This window comes from Pezoporus wallicus, unplaced genomic scaffold (assembly GCF_028554395.1).
Source record: "Pezoporus wallicus isolate ANWC-B61680 ecotype Strahan unplaced genomic scaffold, APGP_CSIRO_Pwel_v1 contig_8042, whole genome shotgun sequence".
Lineage (NCBI taxonomy): Eukaryota > Metazoa > Chordata > Aves > Psittaciformes > Psittacidae > Pezoporus > Pezoporus wallicus.
Genome location: NW_026639380.1, coordinates 2,049,420 through 2,066,488, shown reverse-complemented (window position 1 = coordinate 2,066,488; position 17,069 = coordinate 2,049,420). Strand labels below are relative to the sequence as shown.

Below are 17,069 nucleotides of genomic sequence, written 5' to 3'. Positions count from 1 at the left end.
GCAAGCAGAAATTCTTTTGAGCACTTCTATGATGCTTTAATATACAGGCCTCAGTTTTTTTCCAGAACAGAGCTCATCCAGATGCCCTCTTCTGGGAGTGGTGCATGTATTTTAAAGGCTAATGTCTTTTCTCATAGAAAATGAGCTGCGTGCTCTGGAAATAGTGCATTGTTTGAGGCTACAGGGCAATAAAGTTCATAACTCCATTTCTCTTCTATCAAAACTCATAGAAACTGGATTGGAAAATTTCATACAGAACAATTTTTGTATACAAAAGTATAATGATTTTAGAGAAAAGCTTGCCTAAGGGTAACAAATCTGATTGATCAGCGAAAAGAACATTGGTGCCATGCAGTGCAATTGAAAGACATGGAAATGATTCATTCTCATTTAATTTCTGACCTCCAATAACTCACTTCCCCTTTGTGCTCAGTGCTAGTCCCACCATATGTTGCTCACCAAGTTAGTCTACGAACATTTGAAGTTGTGTTGCTTAGTCAGGCACTAGTCTTGGATAGGATTTCTATGTTCTGTTGTCGTGCAAGCAACAAAAATATAATGGAGACTACTCATTGCAAAATAGTCTTTTGTAGTATCGATTCTCCAGTGAGGAAGCAATGAAATGAGCTATTGTATTTAAACACTGAACTTTCCGCATTCTTGTATTGATTGTCTTCCTTTCCAACAGACTGAGGGATGGTCACAAATAAAGACATTTGCTCAAGCCACCGCTTCCCTTCTGATTTAGTTTTTAGTTTCCCAAGGGCAGAAGTCTGCTGTTTTCTCCTGAATGGAACGCTGCCAAATAGGATTGTACCAGCTGCCTCCTGCACAGGAGAAAAAAGTTAGATGTAGACTATTATCGCTTGCTGGACAAATGGTTCATGTGTAGACAGAACTGAGTTGCCTATTTGGGGTGCTTTATCCCATGGTGAAAAGCTGAGGAGCCCTGAGAAGGAGAACCATGTCCTGGCTCACTCTTGCAAAGAGACATTTTTTAGGTTCAGAGAAGACTAACTTTCAGTCTTTTCCAGAAAGCTGTTCTCCGTGTTTGTTCCCCCACCCCCTGACTGTAGCATTCTCCAAAACCAGGTTGGGAGAAAGAAAATCAACCTCACGGACAGCAAGCAGAAATCTGTTTTTATTTTGTGGTTTTCTTTCCCTCCTCCCACTCCCCCTTTTTCCCTGGTGTTGCATGTGCTGCCAGTTCTGATGACTACCCAGACACTTCTGAGTAGGACATCTCACTCTGCTTGGGACAGTTCACATGTGCTCACCAGGCAGACATTTGTCTGTGGTTGGCTCTAAAACCACAAGTTCCTGAAACTGAAATTGCGACAGAAATTAGGAGTTTTAATCATAACAATATTCCAAAAAGCCTTTGTCCAGTTACCTGTTGCAGTATTCAATTGAAGTTCTGTATATTCACGTTCTCCTAAAAATGGCATTGCTGCATTACCAGAGCTCCTGTAGGATTACTTAGCTGTTACATTTCTTGCAGATTTTCTTCCTCCTCTTTGTTTTAGTTTTCCTGTGTTAAAATGACAAACGCTGACAGAGTTGTTGAATTGAATTTTTTGCCATTGATAAACACATAGCAGTGTGAAGTTGATAGTGTCTTGCTTCACTGCACTGCCTGGCTAACATTCAGCCTTTAAAAAATAAAACCCCAAATTTGGAGCATGGTTTCCTTCACTATTTTCTTCTAGTCGAGTATTGCCTTTGTTATATGTATATGTGTTTTTTGAGAAGCAATGGCATTTATTTAATGATATTTAACGGATATAAGTGTTAGTGAATGTATCTCAAAGAAAAATTCCATGGCTGGCTTCACCAGTTCCCTCCCTCTCAACCCCTCTCTAGTCTTCTGGAAATCTAGTTCATATCTTGGATATAATAGATAAAACCTGATATCTCAGCTATTGAATTCTTCAGTGGTTCTTCTCACAAACTCCTTGTCCTGGCTTTAAAAAATGAAAACCTTCTCTCAGTTCCTCCAATACTAATACTACTTAAAAAAATAAAGTGAAGAACAGGTTTGGAAGCTATGCAAGGTAAGAAGGATTCAGCCTGTGGAGAGCCTAATATAATAGATCAGTAATACAATATTTAAATCGATATACTTCCTGGCAGGATGTCAGTGCAAAGAGGAGCAGTGGAGTAATGTGATCTCTTAAGTCTGATGAAGTGAGTGTCTGCATTCAAACCTGTTTCAAATGAGCTTGTCTGAAGTTCCTGAAAGAAGGAATGGTTCAGTAGTTACAAACATGAGTTTCTGAAGGCAGTAAAAGGTAGATAAGGAAGATAGAGGGCAAAATGAAGGAAAACCCCAACACTTGAGCTGTTAGTTTCAGTGCCAAGGGTGAGTTTTCTTTTTAATTGCTCCTGTCCAAAAAATACCATATCTATCTGATACATTACGCATAACTGAATATGACAGGAGTAATTGGTCAGGTCCTTGATTCCTCTTATATTTTTTGTGCACGGACCAGGAATTCTTCTAAACACCCAACTTTTTCAGGGGAAATTCAAGATAAAGCTCTGGATTGCAAAAAATCTGTAGTGAGAGCTGAAATTAGTATGAAGCAACATCCTCTGAGTTGCTTACAACTAGCTTTATCTTAGCATAGACTATTGCCACCAGTGTCTTTGTTCTATGTACTTTGGTTTTGTCAGTGATGTACTCTGTTTTTCAATATTTTAGATTTAGTGTCTTCAGGAACTGTCTTGACAAGGAGAACTTCAGGATGCAGAAATGCTTCTTTTCCTGAAGAGTGTGGGGTGGGTGAAACCCAGCCCCACTTTCCCATTTCAAAATCAGAACAAGAGCCGGGAGAGGACAGTGGGGGTCCCGAGGCATCCACCCTGCAAGCAGACCTTTCCTGTCTCCGTTAAAGCTTTGTGATGTTCCCTGCGGACATGCTTGCGCCTCTATGGGAGAAGGGTTTTGGAGCAAGAGAGAGGGAAGGAAGGATCTCCATCCAAGCCAGCCAGCAAGGGTGCAAGGAGTTTATTAAGTCTGAAGTTTTCTCCCTCTACAACCAACTGCTAGGGCTGTGATGCAACTAAATAGCTTTCTCTCAGATCACTATAGAAGGTTCTTAGAGGGCAAGAATGGAAAAAATTCTGCTTGTAATGTCATTAATTATTGTTTTTTAAGCAATTATTCCCTCTGGTGTTGCGTGCAGTGGTTTTAAAAAGGGATTTTTAGTCTTCCTAGTACATGGTAACTCTTCATTATTGCTAAAATGCAGAGATTTTGTATCTGAATATCTGAATAATACATTCTAGCTGCAGTACTGGGTTTTCTGAGGTTTTTTAAGTTTAGTTTCCCCCTGCCTCCTACATGTTTAGTTGTTATCTCTGGCCTCAGTCTTGGCAATTTAGTAATGAGAATCTTAATGATGGAATGATTTACTAAGAGGACCATGGCTCCACAAAAAGAAAGATACAGTACAGTCTTCAGTTATTGCTGGTGTTATTGAGACACTGGAGAAACAGTTTCCAAACTATACTGAAAAGGGATAAGTTAGCACCAAATACCTCCCTTGCACAAAGATGCCTGATTTGTGTAGTCTTTATGTGAACACTGTACCATTAAAATCATGCCTAGCCATTAATAAATTAAATAAATAGCATTTTTGGCTTCCTGGTAGAGAATCTGATATTTCCTGGCTTCCCACATCTGTTACTAGAGCCAAGTTTTAGTTCTTTGAAAAGTTACTGCCTGGCTTGTCTTCAAGGAACACTTCTTGTGTCCCATCTTAAATGCTGAGAACTAACCATGTACACCATGTTCTTACATTAATATACATAGGGCTGGTTTATACAGATTGTTTTTTGACTTGTGAAAGTAAATGGGAGGTAAAAGAGATTTTGTTAGCAGGGATTCTCACAGTCAGCTGAATAGCTGATCCTAAAGGAGAGCTCTCATGTCTATGAATTTTGCAGGATGGAAGCTGGAATAAAGTGATGTACACGGTCGAATGTATCGCTGTATGTACCGTGCCACAGAACTGTACCCGATTTAATGTGGTTTATGATGTCTGCCTTTTGCTGGTAGTCACAGAGAAACCATTTTCTAAGGCAAACTCTTCAGCTGTTCATTAAACTCAGTTTTCAAAAAGTAAAGCATCTCTGAATTTGATTGCCATCTTCCCAGCCTTGGCTTTTATGGTGCTTTTTATGGGCATAGGACAGGTTAATAGTACTAAATCTTCTTCCACATGTATTTACAGGGTGAATCCATCCTGTGACTAAGCAGGTAGGCCTTCAAGTTCCCTCGTAAGAAAGGTTTTGCAGGTTTCGGGGATTTCCTTATACCGTTGGCTGTGGCTTTTTTTCTGAACCTTTCCCAGGCAGGCCTGGTGAAGAGGAGGTGATTGTGTCATAGCAGTATCAGCGTTGGATGCTTCCAGGAATGCTGATAATGCAGAGTGTTTTGTAGGTGTTGCATGTTAAAACAAACAAATGGGGCTCACACCTGCTGATTGCCTGAGCAGCTAACATAAAAAATCACTGCAATCTTCCAGTTACATCCCTCTCTATTTCTGTCCACCTGCAACCCTGAAATAGTCTGATCTACGAACAGGAATTCTTAGTAAGAAACTACATCTTGAGATGAGAAACTGGGCATGCCTTTGAAAACCAGAGGAAACAGTGAAGCAGTCACTCAGCACAGATGAGAGCTACTGTTACCTTGTGACCTGTCTTTTAGACCGTAGCACTGACAATGTGCACTGGGGAACTTCTCCAGAAATGATGCATGTGAATTCTGAGGTCAAATCCAATACTCCAATTCCCAGAGAAGTGCCCTAACCACGAAACTATAGGCTATTTTGGGGGTTACGCTACTGCCTGTCCTGCTCCGGAGCTGGATTGCTTTCAAGAATGCGTGAGTTATAGGGCCAGAAGGTCGGTATGCAAGAGGGAGCCTGCCTTGGTAGATATTTTATGTTACACAGTAACTGGATACAAAGAAGAAATAAAGCTAAGGGCAGACGCAGTGATCCTGGGTCTTCCCCTCCCAGCTGAGTGCCCCGACCTCACCAGGTTGCAGAGCTGGATATTGCCTCCTTGGCGAAGGAGTTTTTACTGTCCTTTAGGTACCTGATATCCCAGCTCCAGCATGATGGGTTTGATGAGTTTATGAACTCATACTTGATGCTGATTTTGTTATCTCAAAGAGATAAAAGCTTAGCATGTGAAATGTAATTGCAGCTGGGCCTTGTTTGGCATCTAGTTAAGTTTCCCAGTCATGCACTGGAAAAAAAGCGGTGGCGAGACATGGCAGCAGCTGGAAACAGTGCTTGAAGAAGCTGGAAACTTTCACATGGGAGCCCCCACCGCCTCTGCCATTGTGAGTCCCCCATGCAGCAGGAATGGTGGTCCCAGGCTGGAATTTGTGCAAGTTTTAGAGTCATTGGTCTCTTGAGACAGTTCTTTCTTACTTGGTCTCAGCCACATGCTGTTCAATTCTGTGACATCTAAGCAGGTCAGAACTGCCCTGTTCTTGCCAGAAGCCAGATTCTTCACCAGTACATTTCTCGTCTCACTCTGTCTTCAGACAGGCAACATTCCCCATGTTGCTTTGCATTCAGACTGAGTTTACCAAAATGCTCTGTTTCTCTAAGAATACTTAGGTTCCTCTTCTCTTTGCATGTGAGCACTGAAAATATATGTAGTCCTTGGCATGTTGTTGGCACCAGGTGACCTTGTTTGCACCCTTACTTGCTTGAATAGGGGATCTGTGTGCCAGGGCTTAGAAAGGGGTGATTTGCAGGCTAGTAAGGGGCAACCCTGTGATTAGAAATTCCATGATCTGACAGAATGCACGTTTGACCTGCTAGTGTAAAACAGATTATTAACCTGTTATGTAAATATTTTAAAGTCCAGATTTGATAAGGATCAATGACAGAAATAGGTGGTGCGTTGCTACCTGCCTGTAAAAGTACTTGCTAATGTGTACTGCAGCATTTGGTTTATAACATTACAATAGTGGCTTTGATTAACAATGCTTTATTAGTTATAAACATAGACTTACTGAATAAATCCTACTTACTTTGTTGAATGGCTCTTCATGCCTACATAAAACTATTTCAGTAATTAGAAAGCTACTGTAATATTTCTCTGTATTGTAGACTTAGAGCTGTTTGTTAGCTCTCTGTCAGCTTTCCTGAATTCCTACATAGGATTTTGTACTTGATCCCATCCTTGACACGAAAGGGAAATGGTTTCAACTTGCATTTTGAGATGAGAAAGGGCAGATGTGATAAGACAGGGTTTCCTAAAGAAAAGGGGAATGGTTGGGGAAAAGACTCTGTGTCTCCTTCTGATGTGCTTCTGGACCTGAACCATCCTCTTTCCAGCCAAGATCAGAGAAGACTGGAGCAGCCATATCCCTGCTGAAAAGGACCAAATTCCCTCCTGAAGGAGTTATCACAATTGCTTTGTGGGCTTGTGTTTCAAGAGAAGAATAGAAGAGTATGTGTGAGGGATGTTGGCATAAGGCATCTTGTGGACAGTTCACCTCTGTCTTTCTCTGAAAGGTGCAGGCTTGTAACTCCTGAGTTTTTTCCTCCCCTTTCTATATAAAACACAAAGCGCTGGGGTTCAGTTGTTTTATCTACTACTGAAATGCAGCCATCAGTGCAGAATAACATGAGAACAGTTTGAAAGGAAGCGTGGAACACTATATTCAACTGAAACTAATTACCTGATTAGGTTTTGGCCTGGCTGTGTGGGTTGACATCCAGTGGTCTTGGCGACAATACCTGCGAGCAAAGCCAAGTCTAGTCTTGCTTCATTTAAAGACTCTGGACAAAACTTCTGGACTTGTGTGCTGAATGCTGAGCAGTGTGAAAATAGGACACTGACTTAAAGTACCCATGGCTACAGAGGGTGTCAGTGGGCAGATGAATGACCTTATTTGGGATTTAGAAATACTGGCTTCCATTTAAAGCTGTTTCTGTTGAAATGTAACTGTGCATCACAACACCCTCCTTTCAGGGCTGTAGGATTAGCACTTTCCTTCAGCACTTCAAGTTTCTACCCTTAGAAATTTAGTCAGAGTCTGACACTGAGATCTTGTAAACTTGAGACAATCACCTAAATGGATGTTATCTCACCTTGTCTGCCAAGTAGTTCCTTCTCTTTATCTCCACAGGGGTTAAATACTTTTGGTCTGCTTTTTTAGGTGAGAATGATTTGTTATTGCTGTTGTCCTTTTTGGGAAATAGCATGTTTTCATGTTAGGAGTATTTATGCAGCATTTCAAGTGTCTATAATGTTAGACGTGTCTGTATTTATCATTGTGATGGTATTTTTTTGTCTTGGCATCTCTTTAAAGGGAAAAAAAAAATCATTACTTGGTAGGATTTGAAGCTTTACTGGGAAGAGAGGGTGAGTCTGTCATCTGTGTGCTATTATACAAATACAGTCCATTAAAAACAAAGGTGAACAGAGCACTTTTAAAAAGACCTGAAGTGTTCTTGCCTTCAGATGGTAAGTTTCTGGGCTGCACCCACTTCCGGCACCCCAGCACCCCTCTGTTTTCCTTCCCAGGGAGAATGGTGTGAAATGAGCTGTCGAATGAGTTGTGGCAGTTCACTGGTGAGCATTGACTTCATGAGGAAATTTAGTACGTTTACTCTGATATCCTAGAAGAGCATCGAGACACGTTACTAAAATGAATTGGACAAATAGTTGATGGAAATCCAAGAGCTTGGTAAGAGATGCTCCACAGAACAAGAAATCCTAATAGACAACCATAGGAAAACATATTTTTGCCAACTGGCTGACTATTTTAGCTTAGCAACTGGCTTGTGCTTTACCCTATTCCTTAACATCTAAAATAAATATTGAATTCTGTCCTGTTTACAAACCTTCTCAAACCATATGCCTAAGGGGTGTTGCAGTAATGAAGTCCTCAAAGTTGTGCTTAAGCATTTCCTCTTACTGCAAGAATAAATCCATCAAGTTTTCAGCCTCCCACAAAGACAACAAACGCAATCCTGTAAGTGCCATGAAAGCCCTAAGAAACTTCAGAAACAATTTAAAACAATAAGAACAGGCTTTTGGACACCTCTCGTTACTTCTGTGTAGAACGAGGCCGGGCAGGGACTCGGGCTGAACAGGGAGATGGGAATTCACCTTGTGTAACCTGGTATTCCCTTCCCCTTTCCCCCGCTGTCCTCAAATCAGCCGTCACAGTATTGGCAGGAGTCTCCTGAGCCTTCGCTAGCCAGGAGTTTGCCCAGCTGTTTGGCCTAGGATTTCAGAGAGTAGGAGGGAACCTTTCTGGTTGAAGCCTCTGTAAAATCACTGCTTCAGTGATCAAAGCAGCAGTGTCCCCATGGGGGAAAAGCAAGTAGTTGGAAAGCTTGGGGGGGGGGGGGGGGGGGGGGGGGGGGGGGGGCGGTGTGACTTTCCACAGGGCCTGGCATCTCCATGATAAATAATCACGCTAGAATAGCGCTAATCTCCCAGGAAAAGTGGTGGGATTACAAAGGCGGTAAAATCTCCGCTTCTCCTGTAAGTGCGCGCAAAGTTCAACTCCGTTGCAGCTCTGTGGTTTGAAAACGCGTCTCCCCTAACAGCTACTTGTGTTACTGTTGCAGGATGATTTGGAAATTCGCCTTATCCGTTTTTCTGGTGGCAGCACTGGTTCGAGTAACAGACACCAGGAAAAACCGTCCTGCGGGCGCCATTCCCTCCCCTTACAAAGACAGCAGCAGCAACCACTCCGAGCGGAGGCAGCAGCTGAACAAGGAGGTGTTGGCCTCCAGCCAGGAGGCCCTGGTGGTCACCGAAAGGAAGTACCTCAAGAGCGACTGGTGCAAGACGCAGCCCCTGCGGCAGACTGTCAGTGAGGAGGGCTGCATAAGCCGCACCATCATCAACCGCTTTTGCTATGGGCAGTGCAACTCCTTCTACATACCCCGGCACGTGAAAAAGGAGGAGGAGTCCTTCCAGTCCTGTGCTTTCTGCAAGCCACACAAGGTCACCTCTTCGACTGTGCAGCTGGAGTGCCCGGAGCTGGACCCACCTTTTCGACTCAAGAAAATTCAGAAGGTCAAGCAGTGCCGGTGCATGTCTGTGAATCTTAACAACTCGGGCAAACTGTGAGAGCGGGCGTGTAGCTACTGCTTGCTCTTGCCCCGATCAGATTTACTGCTGCCTCTCACCTTCCCCGGAGCAGACTGGCCCTTTTGTTGGTTTATTTCTTCTTTTCCTTTCTTTTTTTTTTTTTTTTTTTGTGTTTTGTTTTCCTTCAGGAGGCATCTCTCCAGCAAGGAAAGGCTCCTTGTTGCTTGCCTACTGGAATAGCGCTTTTTAATGGGCTCTGTTAGGCACTTCACCATCAAGTTTCATTGTATTTCCAATATCATCTGGCAGTTGGACCTTCTGGAGTGGAGCAGGCTCCCAGAAGCTGGGATTGATCATCTAAAAGTGACCAGTTGGCTGAATCTGGCATCACATGTTTCCACTGTGTGGAGTAAAGCCCTCTGCCCTACACTCCAGTCCCCTCCAAAAGATAAGAACACCTTTCCCACGCTTTGGTCTGGAGCTTGCTGCTCCCACTTGAAATACTGGGATTCTGCCCAGGACTGGGGGATGCAGATGGGGGAGAGTAACGTGCGAAAAGCAAGCGAGACTCTTCGATGAGGCTCATCTCGTTAAGACAACTTTAAATGTGCAATGACAGACATTTCCGGCTTGTTGTCTGAATAGCAGATGATAAGAAGCGAGGGGAAGAGGGTGAGGAGCTGGGTCAGCCACTGCAACCACAGAGCAGACTGAGGGTGGGTTCTGATGCTGTTGTGGTTAGAGTATATTGAACACATGGTCTCTGCAGCAGTGTTTATTTTGTAACCTAGCTATGGGTAAACAGCTGTTTAAAGTATTACAGACCTAGCCATGTATATTTTGCTTGTGGCAGAATATGCCAGAAATTAAAATATGTTGACAAAGAGACTCGGATGCTAGGTCAGCTGCCTAGCTTAAAATGGGCATAGTTTAACTAGGCTTTCAGTAGGGTTTTGTGTGCTAGATATAGGTGTGTCCCTTACTCCAAAAAGGACATCCATTTATGACCTTTATTTATGCCTGCGTAGACCGAGGAAGGTGGGAGGGTAGTGGGAGAGGAGCTGAGAACACTTAAAGGAACGTTGTTTCCCTTAAGGTATAAAAGCACTGTCGCACAAAAGACAAAACTTGGTCATTGCTGGACTGAATACAAAAGCTACATCAGTGTCATCAGGTTTTGGGAGTGGTGTCTCTCCCATGATTGGAAATCATGTTAATGTGCTAGTGTTAAAGGACAAATCCATCAGTCAGTGGTGCTGGAATGGGTCACAGCTGTAGGAGCAGGGAGAGAGCAAGTTGTAATTGCAACAGTACTGGTGGTCCACTCAGTTTTTCAGTCCTACACAATCAGTGTTGGTGAATGCTTGAAGTTCATTTTAAATCATGCCATGTTGTTATTCAGTTGATGGAGTTTAGCATGTCCCGTTTATCCCATTTGTTACAGATATGATCTGTATTAGTCCCAGCTGCATTAAAATCCTGTGCCTGAAAACAAACCAGCTCCTTCTCCCAAACCAAAGCCTGTGCGTGCTCAATTGTCTGAAGCTTACAAATTAAAAATGACATGCTGACTCCCTGATGCATGTCTCACAGCTCGGCATCTGCAGCTAGTGAAACCAGCTTGCTGTGGGAGCTCTTTCTCTCCAGCCTCTTCACACGTAGCCGCTTGAAGGGGTTAATGTGTTTAGCACTGTCACCAGCTAAGGGCTCAGCGCCACAGGTCTCTATTATGTGAGACAAGCTGCTCTAAGAGGCTTTCAGGACTGAGCTCCACCAGAGCTTACCAAGCGGTTTATGGGGATTGGCATGGGCAGGATGAGGTTGAGCAGATCTGTTAGCCCTATTACATGAACAGCCATAGCTTTTCTGCTGTGATCTTTCAGCGTGTCAGAAGTGCACAGGGAGACTCCTCATGCAGGGATTGCCTTAGAGGCTGCTGCTGTTGCACTGCCAGTGTTGTACCAGCCACCAAATGGGCACCATTCTGTTTAGGCTTAAGTGTTAAGGATGGGGGGAAGGCGGCAATAGCTGAAGTCTACTAAGACTCCAGGGATCTCAGTCTCCACTTGAAATAAATAAATTGAAATTAAAAGTCAGACATTTTGGACTCTAGAGAGAAACGCACCCTAGTAACTTCAGTTAAGAAAAATGTGCAAGAACCTTTACCTTTAAGCTATGCCCTGCCTGGGGTTTTCACCAGTTTGCAATATGAATATGCTGCAGCTTAAAGCTCCTTCTAGGAGCTGTGTTTGTTTATGTAAAAACTGAGTTGAGCTTGTAATGGTTAAAACTGTATTTAATTCTTGTTTTATAAGTAAGTAAGTGAAAACAAAAAAAAAATGAAGAAATGCTTTAAGTATAATGTAATTATTTTATAGGTCTACTATTAAATTATAGATTAATAAAGCTACTTTAGGGTTATATGGCATCCAGGTGTATGGGCTTTGCTTCAACACCTTGTGTCCAACTGGTCTCTAAGCAGTATCTACACCAACTTCCTTTTGACCCTACCAGAAACAGGTAAATGACGTCTCAGCCTGACAGCTTGGGAGTACCCAGCTAGTTCTTTCCTTATCCCCTACTCCCCTCAAAAGTACCTGCAAGGCAAGAGGGAAAACTAAACTGCGCTAATCTTGATTCTGGAGTTGATTCTGCATGCACAAATTCTGGTTTTTGGTTAACTGACGAGAAGACGACCAAAGCTCCATCACTGGCTGAGCTGCTGGCATGATTCCTGATAAGAGAAGCAACTATTACCCTGACCAAAGTGGGTTTGCTTAAAATATGACAAGATCCTTATGTAACAGGCATCAAACTACTCGTGGGGTGGGGGGGAGTAAATCTGAAGATACAGGTGAGCTTTAATGGTTGCTCTCATCTCTTGGATGAGTGCAGTGTGCGCCTCACCAAAGGCAGGGCGGTAGTGTTTGGGGTTTTTTTTCCTTTGTTTTTCTTTCCAACCCAGGGAAAGATAGTTGCAAAATAACCTTGAAGGCAGATTTCACTGGGGAGAGGTAGTTTGTTCACACAGCAGGATGAGCCTCCATATGGGTCTTGAAAGAAGCAGGAGGGCCTAGACCACAACTAGCATGGGAGGGTTTTATCCTTTATGTCGCTGTAACTATTGCCTACAGGAGCCTTTTGCTCTCTTCCCCAAGTCTGCTCACAGTTCAGCAATTTAATGAGTTTGGCAACTTGTTGGTTTTCTTTTTTGTTGGTCTGTTTTGGGGGTTTTATGTCCGTGTTTGGCTTTGGGGTTTTTTTGGTTTTAGGGGGTTTGTTTTTGTTTTTTTTTTTGTGGCTGTTGGTTTTGAGAATTACTGGATCAGGTGCTCAGAACTTGAAAGTGCCCATGCCAGTCAGCTCAAAAGGAGCTCAAGCAACACCTCTAAGTCCCTCTCCTGCTTCGCAGGTAGCTTCATTGCCAAGAACCCATCCAAACCTCTTCTGTGACACAGCGTAGGCTCCAGCTCCAGCTCTCCCAGCCTCATGCTGTGTGCCTGCTGAACCACCATACCAGAGGCATAGACTATAATTAAAAAATCTCCCCCTTGTGGAAGCAATCTAAGAGCAAGGCAAGTGTCAGGGTAGATGAGAAAAGCTTTAGGTCAGAATGATCCAGTATTTCTTAAAGCAGAGTGGTGCTGTGGGACAACGGAAGGAGGGGGACAGTAAATGTTAAGCTCTATTACCGTGGAACTGCCATGTTGGCACTGCCCCAATTTGGGGTGAGAAATGAAATTTCTAAGAGATTATTTAAGCTGTAGCTGGGAATAAATGAGAAAACAGCGCTGACTAAACAGGGACCCTTGACCTTCAGACAGATCCCATCTTTCTGAGGCAGTGGGCAGTGGATGCCTTCACAGGTAGGTTGGACAAAACTCAGGTACAGGTGGTTCTGTCATAAGCAAGCAAGTGGCTTGGAAAACCTGTTCTGTTATGTGAATCCCACTTGACTGATGCGTGGCAGACCTGAATGGTGTGAGGCATTTTCTTTCTCCTATCTGTTCACACTATCTTCAGAAAAACCCAGCTCCACCAGTTTTCACTTGTTCTTCGCATAGCAGTTTGAAATAGTGTATCTTAAGTAACTTAGTACAAACTTGGCTTTTGTTATTAAACTGGACTATGCAACAAAATAATTGTAATACAGAGACTTGCTATAGCTTCTCTTAATGAAATTAGTAACTACTTCCAACTTTTTAAGTTGATCACTTAAAAACTGCACAAGAAAAAATATCTCTGTCTACGGAAGTTGTCACTAATTGTATTCTCGCTGCCACGGTTGGTTAATACTTCCAAGTTTTGGAAATGCTCTGGGATGATGAAAGGTGCTACAAACGCAGTTAACCCCTACTGTGTCATGACACATGACAAAGTACAATGCTTATGAAAGGCTTTAATTTGGAAGCAAAACAACATGAATCTTCTCAGCTCCTCATAAAAACCCCAGACTGTTATTTTCCATAAGTAATATCTGCTGTTCAGGTATGAAAGTACTTATTTAGCTGCTGCATCTGTTTAAGTAATGATGAGTGATACGTGGTGTAGGTGATGAAAAGGTTCAGAATTTTGTCTGTGAGAACTGCTGTAGGGCTACAGCCAACTCAAAGTGTAGTATGCCTGATGTTGCAGTAAATGGGGAGAGGGTAGCAATGGGGTGTTCAACCTCTTTAAAACACACCCAATCAAACAAAAGAACATTGGTCTCGAATTCTGTAAAAAGATGAGTGTGCCACTGGAAAAAAGAGTAGTGGTGAATCTTTTATGCTGGGAATCCACTCTGGGAGAGCCATAGGTCAACGTTAGTGCTGTGACTTTACTCTGTATGGAAGTTTGATAACAGGCTGGAGAAAAGCTACAAGAGAGCAAAAGAGACATTCAATCAAATAGCTTGAGTCTTAATAAGATGAAAGAGGAAACGTGTATAGCAGCTTGTATCTTCAGATTGTAACACAGTACCACCAGCTGCAGTCAGCCTTTCACACTGTTCTTCAGGAAGAGGGGTTTGCAAATAGCATTTAGCATCAATGCTGCAGTGAAAAGGGCAGTATGTCTGTATGTGACAGTCCTGCCAGGTTGCTGGACAACACTTTAATGATCTGTGTATGTATATATGTATATAAAGACATTATAATATGCAGATAATACTTTTTTTAGTGCATGTTTCTGCCTTAGTATCAATTCCTTGAGACTGCTACGTTAGGCAGTGTTAGTAGGGACAAGTTACAAGCCTGAGCCAAAAGCACTACTGGAAGGAATGCACAAGCCAGAGGAGCAAGTGAAAGATTGGGTGAAGTACTCTGAAGCTCCTCGCTACCACCACCTGGGGAAAAGGTAATATATCAACATAACTGGAAATTACTGTCACTATGCTTTCAGAAGGCAAGGAAAGAAGCCCTGTTTCCACCACTGCCTTCACAGAAGTTTTTCCTTAATCACAGGAATTTGAATGGGATGCAGTGCTTAGGGAGCAAATGGTTGCTAGGAAACCCTGATAGTAACGAGAGAAGGCAGTTATTTCAGTATTATTCCTTTTATTTTCTTATAAATTAACATTCTAAAAAAATTGAAATAGAAACACTAAATACAGTATTGCACATAGCGATCTTTGTTAGATGATCTATTACTTCATTTAGTATCGTAATATACATACTGCAGGTACTGAAGGAAACCGGAAGGCTACAAATGAAAACATGCTACTGTATTCTTGCACTTAGGAGCAAAGTTAAGAGGAAAAGACTATTGTTTACATAAATACAAACATGGATTTGAATCAGTGCCATTAAAATAGCTTTATTTTTTAAAGTTTTTTCCATAAGTTACTTGTAACAGCAAATAATCTCTTCACTTCCCCAAACAGTAATGTTACTCCCATCAACACAAAATTTTAGAACTCCATTCTTGGTAATATATATCCCTGCTAGAAATTATTACAAGTACAGATTTTCACATAGTTTTATCAGCAACAGGAGACTTGCTTTTCACATAGTGAAAAAAACCATCTTTTCTAGTGCTTGGTATATGTGAAGAATAACAGATTCCTGAGGTCATATTTCACACTTCCTTTTGCGACACCCTGTAGGGTATATTAGCCCCTGGACAGCTAGGAATGACTCTTGATGAGCTAGAATTAAACAGGGAATAATGCAGCCAAGCAGATTAGAGCTCATTTGCCTTACCCTAGTGTCTTTCAGGCTCCAAGGTTGTGAGCACGTGTCCAATTCAGTTGCATGCACACACCCCCCCCCTTTCAGGAAAAGTGCGCTTTGAAAGAAAAATACTGTCAATCGGGCTGATTGGTTTGGGGCTCTTAAATTAGGATTGGAGGAAAGGATTGTTACCAGTTGAGCAGGTCAAAAGTGATACAGTAAATTCAGGATTGCAAGTAGGAATTAAGCATGTGGTCTAAAATGGAAGCCCTAAGTCATAGATTTCAATCATTAACCTCCTAGTCAGGGACACTGAAAGCCTGGAGGAAAAGTCTGCAATTCTGTTAAGTGTGAAATTGATGTCAGTTAGTTGGTAGTTTATGTTCTGTCACTAGAATCAGCTACTTTTACATAAAAGTCAGTCCCCATGTGCATCTTTTAATGGCTCTCTAAAGGAGTTTTAAATTACTGTAAAGCTAATTTCAAAAGGGAAGTCATGTACATGTGGCCAAAAGCTTGTCTGACTTAAGTGATCAGCAGTTAAAACTATACTATACCTTCTAAAGTTCATGTAAAAGTATTAGCTGCTTTATTTATTAACAAACTGTAACAGACAATTCTCTCTCATACTCTCTATCATACTTCTGTGCTTTTCTGTGTTTTCCTGCTTTTCACTTACTCTTTTTTTTCTAAATGCTGGATGTCTGACCCCCATACCACCTGGCATTCACTATCTGGCAAAAGATGAAATAAAAGTATGCTGTCTTATCGATTTTAAAGATAGTTACAGTAAACATCTTGTTCCACAAATATTTAGTCATGGAGGGCAACCAAACAAGTTGGGAAAGCATTGATTATACTGTATAAACAGCACTTAACGATTCAAAATACAAACTACAAATGCCAACATGAAACGGATACAAACAATTCACTAGGAATAACATTTCTTTTCCTAATCTAAGTGCAGTGCCATGAAGTATTTGTGTTAGACAGATGTTACCATTAGGAATGGAAATGTTTTACTGTTATCATGTAGCATTCTTATGAAGTTCAACGTAATGCTTCAGCATGTTCAGAATTGATGCAGATGTCACTTTTTATGCATGCTGACTTGGCCTATTTGTAATATACCATACACTTTACAAAAATATCATTTTTGAGTGGCAAAAGAGATACAGAGTACAGGGAAGGTGTTTCAAGTCCATACCTAGTCTATTGCTGGGCACTCCATTAAAGTGATTACATTCATGAATGAATGTACAATAACACATCAATTGGTGGAAAACTCTAGAGAACAAAAAGCAAATTTAAAAAGGTCAAGAAAGCAAATGATCAGGATGATGTAGTTTCCTTCCCCCTCGCTCCCCACCCACAGGCATGTTGAGTTTTGGTAACCAGGTAACAATGGCTTTTGCTTTTCTTCTCTCAGATTTTCATACTTATCTTTGCTTTCTGAAAATAAAAAGGCAGAAAAATGAGTAGACATAAAACCACCTCTGAAAACGTGGAAAGCACAGAAAGAGATAGGCTAGTGTTTAATTATACTTACTGTACAATTGACTTCACAAATAAATTTCCTTTGAAGCTGGAAATGAAGTAGACTGCAACTACATACTGCTTGTGAAATATATTTGTTTACTTTCACTCGATCAAATTTTCAATAACGATAATAGTCCCAGTTTCAGTCAAATTATATAGTTATTTCTTAAGAAAACCCCCAGCTCTCAGTGTCTTTACATATGGCAAGATGTAGGTGAGATAGAGAAATCCAAATCAATTTTAGCTTTGTTATTTTAAAAATGACATCTTAATATGGTTTCAAATAGAATT

General features: G+C 41.7%; 2 protein-coding genes across 4 annotated transcripts in view; one reads left to right on the top strand and one right to left on the bottom strand.

Moving 5' to 3' along the window:
• GREM2 (gremlin 2, DAN family BMP antagonist) overlaps window positions 1-11,515 on the top strand; it is a 37,613-nt gene extending 26,098 nt beyond the window's left edge. For both annotated transcript variants that reach the window (XM_057414517.1, XM_057414518.1), the window contains exon 2: window positions 8,619-11,515. In XM_057414517.1, coding sequence (XP_057270500.1) covers window positions 8,620-9,126 — 507 coding nt within the window. In that variant the 5' untranslated portion in view covers window position 8,619 and the 3' untranslated portion in view covers window positions 9,127-11,515. The remainder of the gene's footprint in view (window positions 1-8,618) is intronic.
• Window positions 11,516-14,604: 3,089 nt separating this feature from the next.
• Window positions 14,605-17,069, bottom strand: part of FMN2 (formin 2) — a 158,677-nt gene continuing 156,212 nt past the window's right edge. For both annotated transcript variants that reach the window (XM_057414483.1, XM_057414484.1), the window contains one exon: window positions 14,605-16,691. In XM_057414483.1, coding sequence (XP_057270466.1) covers window positions 16,665-16,691 — 27 coding nt within the window. In that variant the 3' untranslated portion in view covers window positions 14,605-16,664. The remainder of the gene's footprint in view (window positions 16,692-17,069) is intronic.